This window comes from Saimiri boliviensis, chromosome 4 (assembly GCF_048565385.1).
Source record: "Saimiri boliviensis isolate mSaiBol1 chromosome 4, mSaiBol1.pri, whole genome shotgun sequence".
NCBI lineage: Eukaryota > Metazoa > Chordata > Mammalia > Primates > Cebidae > Saimiri > Saimiri boliviensis.
Window position 1 is genome coordinate 58,290,315 of NC_133452.1, and position 14,373 is coordinate 58,304,687.

A 14,373-nucleotide genomic window follows, 5' to 3' on the forward strand; every position below is an offset into this window, starting at 1 on the left:
GACACCGTCCTCCACCCACCGACCCCCCAAAAAAATAAATAAAAAGAGCAAGAGGGTTTTTTAATCATTAACTTTTCTACCAGCCCTCTCTAAAGTTGTTACGTCATTACATGAACCAACATTGTGACAGGCATATAAGGTGAATGGGCAGTGGTCAAGAAAGATGCTGTATTTTACTGAAGACAAAACAATTGCATATTTACAGAAATTGAGTAAAAGAAAGCACAACTACTCCAATCAAGTAGAAATTAGATGTTATTCAGCATAAAACTGGAGGAAGTGAACAAAATTTCATCGATTCTAGGCATTTTTCAAAGGATTGCCTGCACCAATTTTGCCATGCACATAGGAAATACCCTTTCTGATCCTTGACTCCTAAGCCACCAAGTCACTTTCTAATCTTTACTTTGGTTTCCCAGGTATTTCAAACGCAGGAAGCAGAAACCCTGGATGGGTGACACAAGTATTCCAATCACTGGAAAAGACTGTGCCTCACTGTAAATTACACTTGCAACCTGGTTTACAGTAATTACAATATGATCACCACCCAGATGTGCTGAAGAGCTAATCTTGAGCAAGGCTCAGACCCAGCCTCTGTAAGTGAGGTAGGCAAAGGACCTGAAAAGACTCCATCTACAGCCCTACTACTAATGTAACTCTGAAACAGCTTTCAAAATTAGAACATAGTGTGTCCAAATCCCAGTTGAACACAGAATATTAGCATATAAAAATAACTTCTTTTTAAAATGTCTATAAAGATAGTATCCTCTCCATAATTGAATGAATTATGGTATTTCACTGACTCTAAGCCACTGATTGTAAAACACATTATTTTATATTTACATATGGGGAAAAAATGCCAACTGAACTTTGTCACAATGTTCAATGATCACTGATCGTATGACATGTCCTGATTTCAGAGACGTTAAAAGTGCGGGGGCAAAACTGCAACTTAAGAGTCAATGAAATGCAGTACTAAATTCAGGTAATTATTCGAATAAGGTATTAAACATTAAGTACATTGACATGTAATCATTTATCATTAGCACTTTTTTTTGTCTTTTTTTCTTTTCATTAGCACATTCTTAAAGCTATTTACCATTTTGGTTTCACTTCTCATTTGAAATGAAGAACGGGGTCGGGGGGGGGGCGCTTGCACTAATTTCTAGAAGACATTTTGCACAAACTTTAAAACTTACGGATTCCCAATTTGGAAATCATCTCATTTTCATTTCTAGAATCACCGATCAGGAGGCAAGCAAAATGAGGCCTATGTTAAGTGAGAGGGCAAGGCTAGGAGTCAAGGCTTGAAGCCAGGCCCCTTGGGCCCTGTTCTGTGTTCTCTTTACTGAAGTGAGAAATCAAATGAGTCACAAGCATTTTATGATCCAACCCTACAGATAAGGTAAACCAATTAATAAAAGTATCTCTCCATTTCTCTTTTACGAAACTATTCTCAACTTTCCTGGCAAAGTATTAATACCTGATAATTTGTTCAACCAAGGAATTCACCTCCTACATAGTCTCATTCTATGAGAATACCCAACTTCTCAAAGACAAACACCGCTTTGCATGCTCTGAGAGGTAGAGACCATAAAATATTTCCTAATCAGTCACATGACAAATACTAGCCTTATAACAAGATCCCAGTGTACGTGTTTGAGACCATTTGGTTACTTATGGAAGACTCTGGGAATTACAGAACATTTCAAAACTTTTTAGCATTCGCTATAATTGGACCTAGAAATTTTAATCCCCAGAGCATGGTGAAATTCTGCTGATGCTCTGCTCTGAATGGCCTCCTTAGAAGTGGCAATTATTCAAGGATGTCAGTGCGTAATCCATCTTCTCTAAATGTTAGTCCCTTCTGTCCTGGTTTCAGGCAAGTGCTTCACACGGGAGTTGCCAGTATTAACAGGAGAGGACTCAAACACCACTGCATTTGATGGGTTGGTTAGATTTCAGCTGTGGACTCTGTCAAACTATTTCCAGATGTCTCTATTAAAGAATGCCTCATTGTATCATTCATTTCAATCACTTCAAAATCCATTTCATTCCATTTTTCTGCATCCTCCTCTTCATTCTCTTCCTCATATTCATTTAGCCCGGAGCTAGAAAGCAAAGCTTTCTGGTCCTCACTCTTTCTATTTTCTTTTCGCTGGTGATTAAGAGGTGAAGTGGCTAATTTATACATCACAGGAAATAAAACACCAGTGGCTACTGATGCTCCCAAAGAGGTATACAGCACTACAGGCAAATCAGGGTATTTTCCTTGAAGAATTCCAATCACTGCAGGAATAGCCATTTCTCCCAGGGCAGCACCAATGACAAAAAATGCTGCAGATTTCCCATGGATGGTCGTGTACTGTTCAATCCAAGAAATACCACTGGGAAATGTGGTTGCCATTGAGGCCCCATACACTGAAGTTGCTATCCAGAGACAAACTGGGTTCTTGTCAAAAAGCACCAGAAATAAAGATGAAGTCAGGCTGCCAATGTTACTCAACACAATCATGGTTCCAGGTTGTAAGCATGTAGCAAAAAAGATTGCCAGGCCCCTGCAGGCTGCAAATGTCCCCCAGAAGATGGAGTTCAACCCAGCGGCTTCGCTTTCTTTCATGCCAACATGGGTGGTTGCAAATGAGAAAACGTAAGAGCCATATGTTACCTCGGCTCCAACATAGAAAAAGAAGAACACAAAAAGGAGACAAAGAAGGGCGTTGTGATATTTTGCTCTTCGCGATCCCTGAACAGATGCTCTCGCTTTTTCCTGCTTTGAGCTATTCTTTAAAAACAGAGCAAACAATATGACAGAAACTATGAACATGTAAGTTCCGATAACAGCATAAGCCCACAGTAAAATCATATCATTAGGTACTCCAAACAGAACTCCTGAATCAGCATCAGATGATCGGTTGAGTGCGGGATGATGAAAGTCAGGCTCTGTGTGGTTTTCAGCAGATACTGTCGGACCCAATGCCAGTTTAGCTAGTAGTGGAGCCAAAAAGGCACCCAAAGCAAAACAGAAGTGTAAGGCCTGCATATGTGGGGCTCCTTTGTCCCCCCAAAGAGCCAAGATAAGGACGTTACCACCTATCAATGAAAGATGGAAAAAATTATTTAAGTTAAACATAGTCACTTTTTTTTTTAAAAAAAAGTTCACTTATCAGAAAGGAGGTGAGTTTATTTTACACGGCACAAGCATTATAATATTCTAATTATCAAACACTGCAACTAAATCAACTCTGAAAAGGAACTCTAACCCACTACCACCAGACAACTCTAAGCATTGTAACATCACATACTCACAAATCGAATGCTACAGTCTAGTAAACCACTACCTTCGAGAGCCAAGGACACTAGCAAGAGGCTTTTTATAATACCGTTCTAACATCAGACTGGGGAAGAAATAGTCATATATTAATATTTTACATATATATATTTAGAAGGCAAAATTTTATCATCAGATAGTAGCCAAATTACCAAAGTTTTCTGTACTTGCTCTTGGTAAGCACTTGAGGAAAAGTACTTACTTATGTATGTAACAGATGCAAAACATACATCCAAGAACCTGAATAGCCCAGGGTTCTGGTGTGCCCGTTAGAGCAAACAAGGACACCGTTTAGCAACTGCATTTATACTGTCTAAACATCTAGGAGGAGAAAGGCAAGAAACAGTACATCTTCCGCTATCTTTTGTTTTCCACAGATATTTTCAGATAAATATATAATTCCACCCTATAATTTCATAACCAAATTAAGCCTGAAATAAAATATTGCCCCAACAGATCACATAACAGCAGCTCAGGGAAGGGAAGGGTAGAAAGCTGATTTTAGGAATAAACAAATGTCACCTGTGTTACTTAGTAGGTTTTAAAAGACATGATGATACGGGGAAAAAATCTACTGCAGAAGGGTGGAAACTTTTGAGACAGAAAAGAACGTAAAAGTAAGAGAGCCTAGTCCACAGCACGAATCTCTCTTGGCTTGGAAGTCAAGGTACATGTCAAGTTGGATTGCTGTTTCTATGCTTTCTCAGCCAAACAGTGGTTCCAAACTTGGTTTAACCTATTAAACCACCAACTCCTCCCATATGAGCACGATAAAGTTCTACCCCAAAATGAAAGCCTATTCACCTGCACTGTAATTACCCACACAGGGCCTTCCCTGTTGACACTGTAAATCAACCATCTCTCACTGAACAAAATTCTTTAAGTCCATTTCAGACTTGGCTTCTCAGAAACAGGCCTCCTAATTAGCAAGAATAGCTGCTAGAAGGGTGATTCATTCTGAGTGACTCCAGGACCAACTCAGTAGGTCTGTGTCATTTTACAGGGCATTGCAAGTGATCGTTTAACGTTATCGGTTGTACTTCTTCTAGTAGAAAGTCCCTACTCCCAGAGATGACACAGAAGAGCTCACTAACCTGTATCCAGAATGCCCATTGAAGCACCAAAGACAGACATCATGACAGTGAGTAATGCTGCTTTCTTGCAAAAAGGAACAAGATAAAGACCAACTGTGGTAGCCAACATTGACACTCCTGAGAAGGTAGAAAGTGAACTATAAAAAATAATATCCATGCAAAGTCGTAGATCAAGTCAACATCATAAATGTCCAAACATGCAAAATAAGGTCAAATTTAAATTAGGTAAAGAGTAGATGAGAGTTTTTGCTTCTAAAAGTGCTTACGTTATTGGAATCTTTTATAATCTTTATGGACTATGAAATATAAATAGTTATAACACAAATACATTTCCAGCACTGCTAATAAGCTGTAAATTATACCACAAGGCAAAGTTTTATACCAAAAGAGACACGCCAAAATTAATTCAAATTATTCACATTGAAGAACCTAAAAGAAATTTTTAGACATGAGGTAAGAAATTAAAAAGACAAAAATAAAATGCAACTACTAGAGTAGGGTGTAGTAAAATTTACTAAATAAATTAGTTTGAGAAATAGGGAGGAAAAGATAAGAAATATGTTCTCTCTACCCACTTTGGAAATAAGAGGGATTATTTATTAATTCACTAAAAATAAATTATTATTCTTGCTTCCAAAAGAATTTTATATTAATCTAAATTTTCTCTAAATATTTCAATTGATTTTTTAAAAAGTATATATGTTCAAAGCTTTGCCAGGCCAGGTGTGGTGGCTCACACCTGTAACTCCAACATTTTGGGAGGCTGATCTTTTGAGCTCGGGAGCTCCAGACCAACCTGGACAACATGGTCAAACCCAAACTCTACTAAAAATACAAAAATTAGCCAGGTGTGGTGATGCACATCTGTGGTCCCAGCTACTCAGGAGGCTGAGGCAGGAGAATTGCTTGAACCCAGGAGGTGGAGGTTGCAGTGAGCCGAGGTCGCGCCACTGCACTCCAGCCTGGTGCCTGGTGACAGAGTGAGACTCTGTCTCAAAAAAAAAAAAAAAAAAAAAAAAGGCAGCTTTGCCTCCTATTTCCTGGGTGAGACAGCCCTCTGGTATTGTCCAATGATGACATAGGGCAGTAGGGACAAAAACGTAGCCTACGTCAGTTCACCCACCCTCCCATCTTCATTTCCAGTGCAGGGTGCAGGCTGGGCAGGGTCAAGGAGCTCCTGCTGATCTATGGTAGCCCCAGGAAATCTGCCTAAACCCCAATAAGCAGAGTTTTTTGGACAACCAGTATGTGATCCAGGACTGGTATCTAAATTATAGTGGTTGGGAAGGCTAAGGATTGCTAACACAGTTTAGAGTTAATCTAAATTTCCAGAGGGCCCCAGCACAGATTCTCTCTAGCTGTCAAGGTGAAAGCAGGTACCAGGGAAACCCAACTGCCATTGAGGACACCTAAACACTACCCATTTCGGCTGCCAACCATTCTGCATGCGAGTGCTTTCATATTTTCAAAGACAAGTTGTAAATTCACTGACAGTAATAAAGAAAGTAAACTTAGCATTTACTTACCCAAAAGTAAAAAATGATTCATGACGTCAACGAGAACTCCACCAATCACAGAGCCACTCAAATATCCAAAGGCACGACCCACAAAAATGAAAGACAGACTACTGATATTTTGGTTCACATTTGCTGCCAAATCTGGAAACGTGGGTCCGAGTATAGCAACACTCAATCCCTGAAATGTAAAAAGACAAAAGCTTTTACTTACAATAAGTAAAATAATATCTAACTATGTGGTAGCTTCTTCCACTGTAAAAAAGGGAGACAGGGCGTGGGATTTACAATGTAATGCAGGGAATTAGACTACTGTTTTTTGGTTTTGACTAAAACTTTTTTTTGTTTTGACACCTCTCAAATTTTAAGAAATTAATTTTGTTGCTGCAATCCTGTTTCTTTTCTGAACAATATCTTTAAAAGACTATTCTGTATTGTTAATAAAATGTAATATTAACAAATACAGCCAGGTGTGGTGGTGCATGCCTGTAGTCCCAGTTACTAGGGAGGCTGAGGTGAAGGGATTGCTTAAGACTTGAGGTAGAAGGCCGGGCGCGGTGGCTCAAGCTTGTAATCCCAGCACTTTGGGAGGCCGAGGCGGGTGGATCACGAGGTCGAGAGATCGAGACCATCCTGGTCAACATGGTGAAACCCCGTCTCTACTAAAAATGCAAAAAATTAGCTGGGCATGGTGGCACGTGCCTGTAATCCCAGCTACTCAGGAGGCTGAGGCAGGAGAATTGCCTGAACCCAGGAGGCGGAGGTTGCGGTGAGCCGAGATTGTGCCATTGCACTCCAGCCTGGGTAACAAGAGCGAAACTCCATCTCAAAAAAAAAAAAAAAAAAAAAAAAAAAAAAAAAAAAGACTTGAGGTAGAGGCTGTAGTGAGTTCTGACTGAGCCACTGGGAAACATCAAAACATCAAAATATTCCTTTTTTCTGGTGTTGTTAAACAGCAATATTTCTGGATGCACATGGGGTCCTTCCCCTGAACTATGCATATAAAACATGCAGGAGATAAACAACTTAAATGTTTCTATATCTATTCTTCCAAGCCATCAGAATTACAGTCAGTAAAGATTGCTTAGAAAATATTACATGCCCAAGTATAGAATGCCTTTAACAACAAAACTTTACTCAAAGACAATGCAGTGTTAGCAAGAAGTAAGGATTACAGTTGACTTTCAGAGGAAATTCATTGGACACAAAAAAATGTTTCCAATCAGTCTACATTTCCAGAATATCATTGATTCTAATCGTCCTGCTCTGCTCTAAATGCATGAAGTGCGCCCCCTGCTCAATCATTAACAGTCCAAGACTAAGGACCAATGTGGGCCCAGGTGCACAGCAAGCACCTAGTACTTCCAGAGAAGCCTGAGCACAGAATCTAATCAAATTAGTTCATGTCTTCAAAGGATTTACAAGAGACCTGACACTCAGTCATGACTCACCGAAAGTCTGAAATGATTTCTTTCTTCACCCCTCCCCACCCCGCAATCAAAATACTCTAAATAAGAAACAATTCTGGGCCGGGCGCGGTGGCTCAAGCCTGTAATCCCAGCACTTTGGGAGGCCGAGGTGGGTGGATCATGAGGTCGAGAGATCGAGACCATTCTGGTCAACATGGTGAAACCCCGTCTCTACTAAAAATACAAAAAATTAGCTGGGCATGGTGGCACGTGCCTGTAATCCCAGCTACTCAGGAGGCTGAGGCAGGAGAATTGCCTGAACCCAGGAGGCGGAGGTTGCGGTGAGCCGAGATCGCGCCATTGCACTCCAGCCTGGGTAACAAGCGCGAAACTCCGTCTCGAAAAAAAAAAGAAAAGAAAAAAAAGAAACAATTCTGGCTCAGAGTCCCTGAGATGCTAAGTGACCACAAATGACTCTTCAGAGAACTCATCCTCCCAACTCCCCAAGGATCATACATCAGGTGATAAGAGGGAGGCTTCCCAAAAGTAAATAGAGGGGCGGCCCAGGGGTTTGGCAAAAGTCGCTTCTAGCCGTGCAGTTTGCTCCAAGAAAAACATTTAAGAATCTCAAGTTGGTTTTATTAATAAATATGGCTGTGGGCAAAGTAAGAGACATATTCCTGGCCATATCATACTCCTGGCTAAGTAACCAGCTGTGTGATCCAGAAAAGTCACTTTCCCCTCTGGGCCTATTTCCTTATCTGCAAAATTAAGCAGTTGGACGAATTAAATCAGACCACCGGAAAGAAGAAAAGCAGTTTTTCTGTGTAATAATTTGGGGGTTGAGTGACGGGGTGAGGAGAGCAGCGGCCAAAGCCCTGGGCAACTTGGAACCTTCCCATCCCACGAAGTAGTAGGAAGGCTCGCTGGGCCGGAGGCAGTGGCTCACGCCTGTAATCCCAGCACTTTGGGAGGACGAGGCAGGTGGATTACCTGAAGTCAGGAGGAGTTCGAGACCAGCCCGGCCAACATGGTGAAATCCTGCCTCTACTAAACATACAAAAATTAGCCAGGAATAGTGGCGGACGCCTGTAGTCCCAGCTATTTTGGAGGCTTAGACAGGAGAATCGCTTGAACCTGGGAGGCGAACACTGCCGTGAGCCCAGATCGCACCACTACACTCCAGCCTGGGCAACAGAGCGAGACTCTGTCTCAATAAAAAAAATTAAAAAGGCTTGCTGGAGCTGAAAAACATATTGAGAAAATCTCTTGCACTTAACAATAACACTCCAACTTTATAAGTGTGCCCATTTTCCAGATGATGAAACTGAGGGCCAGACAGATTAGGTAACGCGCCTAAGATCAGTTTGCAAGTGGCAAAGGCGAGACTCGAACGCCCCGGCCTGGGAGGGCTGCAGCCCGGGATCTCACCAGCCCCAGGAAGCAAGACAACAGGATCACAGTGGTGAACCACCGCAGCATGCTCCCGGTCCCACCGCTCGGCTGGGAGACCGCCACCGTCTCCGGATCTTTCTCATTCTCCGCCGGGGCCTCAGGCTGCAGGAGCCGCTGCCCCGCAGCCAGGGGCCCAGCCCCGCAGAGCTCCACTTCCAACTCCAGCTCGGCGGCTCCAGGGAAGGCGTCTTGCTGCCGCCGCGCGTCTCAGTTCTCAGCGGAACCTCTAGAGCTCGGAGACGAGCACTGGCCCCGCCCCCGGGCCCGGCTGTCCCTCGGGGCGCCACTTCCCAAGGGACCGCCCAGGCCGGGACTGAGAAGGCCAACTTCGCAACACGGCCGGTGTTCCGGTCAGCGGACGCACACCCTGCGGCACACACGGCGCCTGCGCGAGTCACGTGGCAGAAATGTGGCGTCTAGCCAACCGGGACCGCGTCTCTAGCCGGAAGTTGATGTGGTTGCCTAGGAGACCGGACGCGGCTCTCTAGCCTCGGCATCTTGCTTAGCTGAGCCCACAGAGGCTGGCGGATGTGCGCCCCATGGCGGAGCGAGCTGAAGCCGCAGCCTGGGACCAGAAAATCGAGACGTAAAACGCGGCCAAACCATTATGAGGAAAATGGGCCAAGAATTGAACGATAATAGCGCTTCCGCCGGCCCCCCGGGTCTCCTGGGGAGCGGAGGGAGCCTGAAGATCTGGTCCTTATACAACTTTTTGAAATCCCTGACATGTGCCGTGAGTCGTTCATCTTTCACTCCACGTATTTGTTGAACTTGATTTGAAGTTTTCACGTATTTTATCTCAACCCTCACAAAACTCCAAATTCCACATTATCCCCGTTGTGCAGATGGAAAGATTAAGCCATAGAGAATAAGCAACAATTTGCCCAAGCGCAGTCATCGAATTAGTGGCCCTAAATAGTGTAGCTCAAGAAAGAAACCGGGATCCAAAGCTGTGGTTTCAAGCACACTCCCACCCCAATTCCTGAAATAATTCCATCGTTGTAAAGAAGAGGAACATGGCATCGATTTGAGGAATTGCTTCCTTTTGCTCTTTAACAAAGCGGACCACAGCCTCAAAAGGTCACACATTTTTCTTCATCGTCTATTTGAAATGTTCTTTTCCACCTGATTCTTTCATCCACTTAGGTTCCCAGACTACGAACCTCAGTCTTATCATTGCAACTCATCTCTCTAGCCTTATTCATTTAGTCATTAAGTCTTTCCCCAACCCGCACCCCCGCTTTTTAATTTTTTTTCTTTTTTGAGAGTTAGCTTATGTCACCCAGGCTGGAGTGCTGTGGCACGATCTTGGCTCACTGCAACATCTGCCTCCTGGGTTCAAGCGATTCTTCTGCCTCAGTCTCCCGAGTAGCTGGGACTACAGGCGCGCGCCATCACGCCCAGCTAATTTTTGCGTTCTTGGTAGAGACGAGTTTTTACCATGTTGGCCAGGCTGGTCTCCAACTCCTGACCTCAAGCCATCTGCCTGCCTCAGCTTCCCAAAGTGCTGGGATTACAGGCATGAGCCACCACGCCCTGCCAAGCATTTCTTTTGGCAGGTCAGTTGACATTCCTTAATATGAGAATGTCTTTATTTCACTTTGATTCCTCAAATATTTTCACTGGAAATAGAGTTCTGGGCTAACAGTTATTTCCTTTCAGCACAGAAAGATGAGATTCCTATTTGAGTTTTGCCACCCAACAGTTCCCAACTGGGGCCTCTCCTCAGGACAAACCACAAGAAAAGAAAAAAGCCAGAAAATTCATCCTTTTGCATTCTGAGTTTTGACTCCCTACCACAATTCTTTCTTTACTTTTCAGAGTCTGCAGGTAGTTGCCATTTGTATTTTGTCATGAGTCTTTTAGTTGTAATCAGTGAGAGAGAGGGACTGAAGTAGGCTAATGACGACAAACCAGGACGTTTTCTACCTGTCCTTTGAGGATCCATGTTAAAAAATAAAGTAAAAATAATAAAAACAAACAAAAAAATTACTTCGGTGTCAGTCTTTTCTAACACGCCTTTCATTCTTGAGGCTGGTATATTTTCACTAATTCCTATTAGTTGTGCTGCTCCTAAATCTTTTCACAGGTTTTACGTCGTGTTACAGTTCTTTTAGCACTTACCTTTAGTTCCTTAGTAGATTATAAAGTCAATGAGATTGAAACTATGGGTGTTATATGTCTCTCCCCTAACATTGTATTACATAATAAATATTACCTGACTGAATCGATTTATTACCTAACTGAATTGAGGTTCAGTAAAGCAATTGTAAAATTAAATATTTTAATTCACCCTGATTAAATGTAAAAAAAAAAAAAAAAAAAAAAAGCCTTCTCTAAATGGAAAGCTACTTTCTGATTCTTCATTCCCCACTTCACTCTTGAAAGCAGCAGGGTATTTTTTCCAGTTGCCTCCAGAGGTCACCCATTGCCTTTCAGGAAGAAAAAAAAAAAAAAAAAAAAGAAAAAAAAAAAAAATATATATATACACACACACACACACACACACACACACACACACATACATACATACTACAGCATTGCTTCATGCAGGTTTCTCTTAGATCAATAGTAAGGATCAAGTTTTTTTCTGAAAGGCAATTTTGGAGAAATAAAAGTGTTTATGAGTCACATTTTGTACTGAAAATAAATATAGCCTTATTGATTCTTTTAAAAAGTATTTTACAATGTACATGACTTAATTTATCAAAAAGGAAAATATCTGGATTTTAGTCACTAATCTGGTACTATCTGGGTGTGTTTGTGAAATAGTAACTAGGAGGCAGGTTTTTTATCTTTCAACTTAACTTTTTTTGGGTGAGAGAATTTAGACAGATCATGCTTGGAGACTGCATGTCACTGTGAGGACCTATTTAATTTTTATTCTCCAGAAGGACCATCCTTTTTACTTATGATGTCCAATATGTACTTACAGTGTATCATGAAGAACTAAGTGTCACCATAACTGTTTCTTTCTGTATACTAAACTATCATTCTTTAATTTCACTGCTAAAAACCCAGTCTATTAAAACCATCTCTCATGAAGATTTAATTTCAGTAAGACAACTTTTATGGCTTTATACTACGTGCTTTGAAAAGTTGGAAATGCTGTTGAAATGATCTGACATTGGCGATGTTTGATAGAATATATTATCAAAAATGAGAACTTAAATTTTTCTTTACTTTTTTTTGAGACAGTCTTGATCTGTCACCCAGGCTGGAGTGCAGTGACGTGATCATGCCTCACTGCAATGCCGATCTCCAGAGCTCTATCAATCCTCTGGCCTCAGCCTCCCAGTAGCTGTGACCACAGGCATGTGCCACATGCCTGGCAAATTTTTGTATTTTTTGTAGAGATGGGGTTTTGCCATGATGCCAAGCTGGTAGAATTTTAACTGGATTCACTATAACATTTAGGTCTACAGCATTCTTTGACTCCACCAACATATAGATATCCTATGCTGTATTGATCAGACAAAATCTTTGGTGACTGTCCCATTAATAACCAAAATCAGTGATTAAGAAAATAAAAACAAAGCAACCAAAAGTGAGAACATGGCAACTGTAGGCACTATGAGAACAAAAACGAATTCATGTTTCTTTTAAAAGTGCTTCAGAAGAAATTAGGATCATCTGCCATAAAAAAGGAAACCACTTTAGGGTTTTCAGTGCCCTCTAAGCAAAACGGTCTTCCTCCGTCTGTATGGGAGGAGGCCACTTACTCAAAGGGCTGCATACTTGGTCATTTATTTAGTCACTAGTTATTGAATACCTACTAAGTGCAAAGCATTGCTCTAACCGTGAAAAACCAGACAAAATTCCTGCCCTCGTGGATAGACAATGAAGAAGTACATTTGTAATACGATGTCAGACAGCAATAAGTTCTCTAAAGAAAAATAAAGCAGGATAAAGAGCATAGAAAGTGATGACAGGGGTTATTTTAGATCAAGGTAGAGTTGGGGGAAGGCTCCTGTGAGGGTGAGTGACACGTGAACAGAAGTCTAACAAATGAGGGAACCAGCTATGCAAGAAGAACATTTCGGAGAGAACAGCAGGTGCAGAGATTCCATTGCAGGAATGAGCTTGGTGTGTTGGAAAAATCAAAAAGGCCAGAGTGGCTGGAGCAGCATGAAGACAGAGTTGGTAGAAAATGACACATGACAGCGAGTAAGGTCCTGATCATGCCAGGCCTTACGTTAAAGACTTTCTGGGTGCACTCTAGGGGAGAAGAGCAAGATGAAGAGCAGAGAGAACAGAGACCTAATTAGGAGGTTAATTGATTAGGTCAGATTTGTTTAGATGATCAGAGTGGTCAGATTTGGGAAATCTACTGAAGGTAAAAACAACAGCATTTGCTCATGGGCTGGGTGTATGACAGAAAGAATATCAAGGATGACTGCAAGGATTTTGACCCGAGCAACTAGTGAGTAGTGGATCAGATGGCAAAGATTATGGAATGAGCATGCATTGTCCTAGGACCTGGAAGAAAATCAGGAATTCAGGTAGAACATGTTAAGATTAAGGTATTTATTAGATAATTAAATGAAGGTATCAGGTGGAAAGCTGGATATCCAGCTCAGTGGAAGGATCAGAGCAATTGAAACAAACTGGGAGCCATCAGCATGTAGATGATGTTTAGTACCATGAGACCAGCTGAGATCACCTAAAGTGTGAGTGTAGATATTAATAGACAAGATCAAGGACTAAGCCCCAAGCACATCTCATGTATACAGGTGTGAAAGATGAGGAGTATCCTGCAAAGAAGACTAAGATAAGAGGAAAAGCAGGAGAGTGTGTATGGTGTAAACAAAAATTCAAGAAGGCAGGTGTGCCCAACTCTAACTTCCTACGGAGAAGACATTAGATGTATAGAATCAAGCACATATTCTTGAATAATTGTGTAACTTAGCCTTGCTTTCCAAATGCATGGATTGAACTAGATGATCTTTGAGGTTGGTTGTAATGCTAAGTTTTATAAGAGCAGTAAATAACTTAAAAATTTAAAACTATAACTCCACCCCCCCAAAAAAAAAACTACCCCTTATTCTCATTTTTGTCCTGAAAGTAAAAAAGGAACTCAAAATTGGTGTTGTAGTACAGTTTTTCCCTTTTCCCCAGATTGGGGTTATTGTTCAGTTACATTTTACGTAATTATTTGAAAAGGTTATAAGTAAATGAAGTGTCTTAATAATCCTTTTTCTTTTCTTTTTTTCTTTTTGAGACAGGGTCTCCCTCTGTCTCCCAGGCTAGAATGCAGTGTGCTATCATGGCTCACTGCAGCCTCAAACTCCTGGGCTCAAGCAGTCCTCCCATCTCAGCCTCCTGAGTAGCTAGAATTACAGGTGTCAGCCACTATGCCTAGCTTTTGTTTGAATAATTCCTTAACAAAATTGTCATATCCAAATAGGACAGAAAAAGAGTTACTGCAAAATTCCATGGTAGACATCTATGAATAATTGATTTAGAATGGCTGAGGGAAGGGGACTAATAGAGATTTTGTGGCGTTTTTCTTTGGTAGAAGGACAGGGTCTCACTCTGTCACCCAGGCCAGAATGCAGTGGTGCAATCAT

The 14,373-nt window shown here is 41.6% G+C and overlaps 1 protein-coding gene across 1 annotated transcript; it reads right to left on the reverse strand.

The window, feature by feature from the left end:
• Window positions 1–237: 237 nt before the first annotated feature.
• On the reverse strand, window positions 238–9,175 carry MFSD4B (major facilitator superfamily domain containing 4B). The gene is given in 5 exon segments (XM_003935971.4): window positions 238–1,957; window positions 1,960–3,093; window positions 4,426–4,542; window positions 5,952–6,120; window positions 8,780–9,175. Coding segments are annotated over 5 exon segments (1,578 nt in total). The 5' UTR covers window positions 8,831–9,175; the 3' UTR covers window positions 238–1,850.
• Between the last annotated feature and the right edge of the window lie 5,198 nt (window positions 9,176–14,373).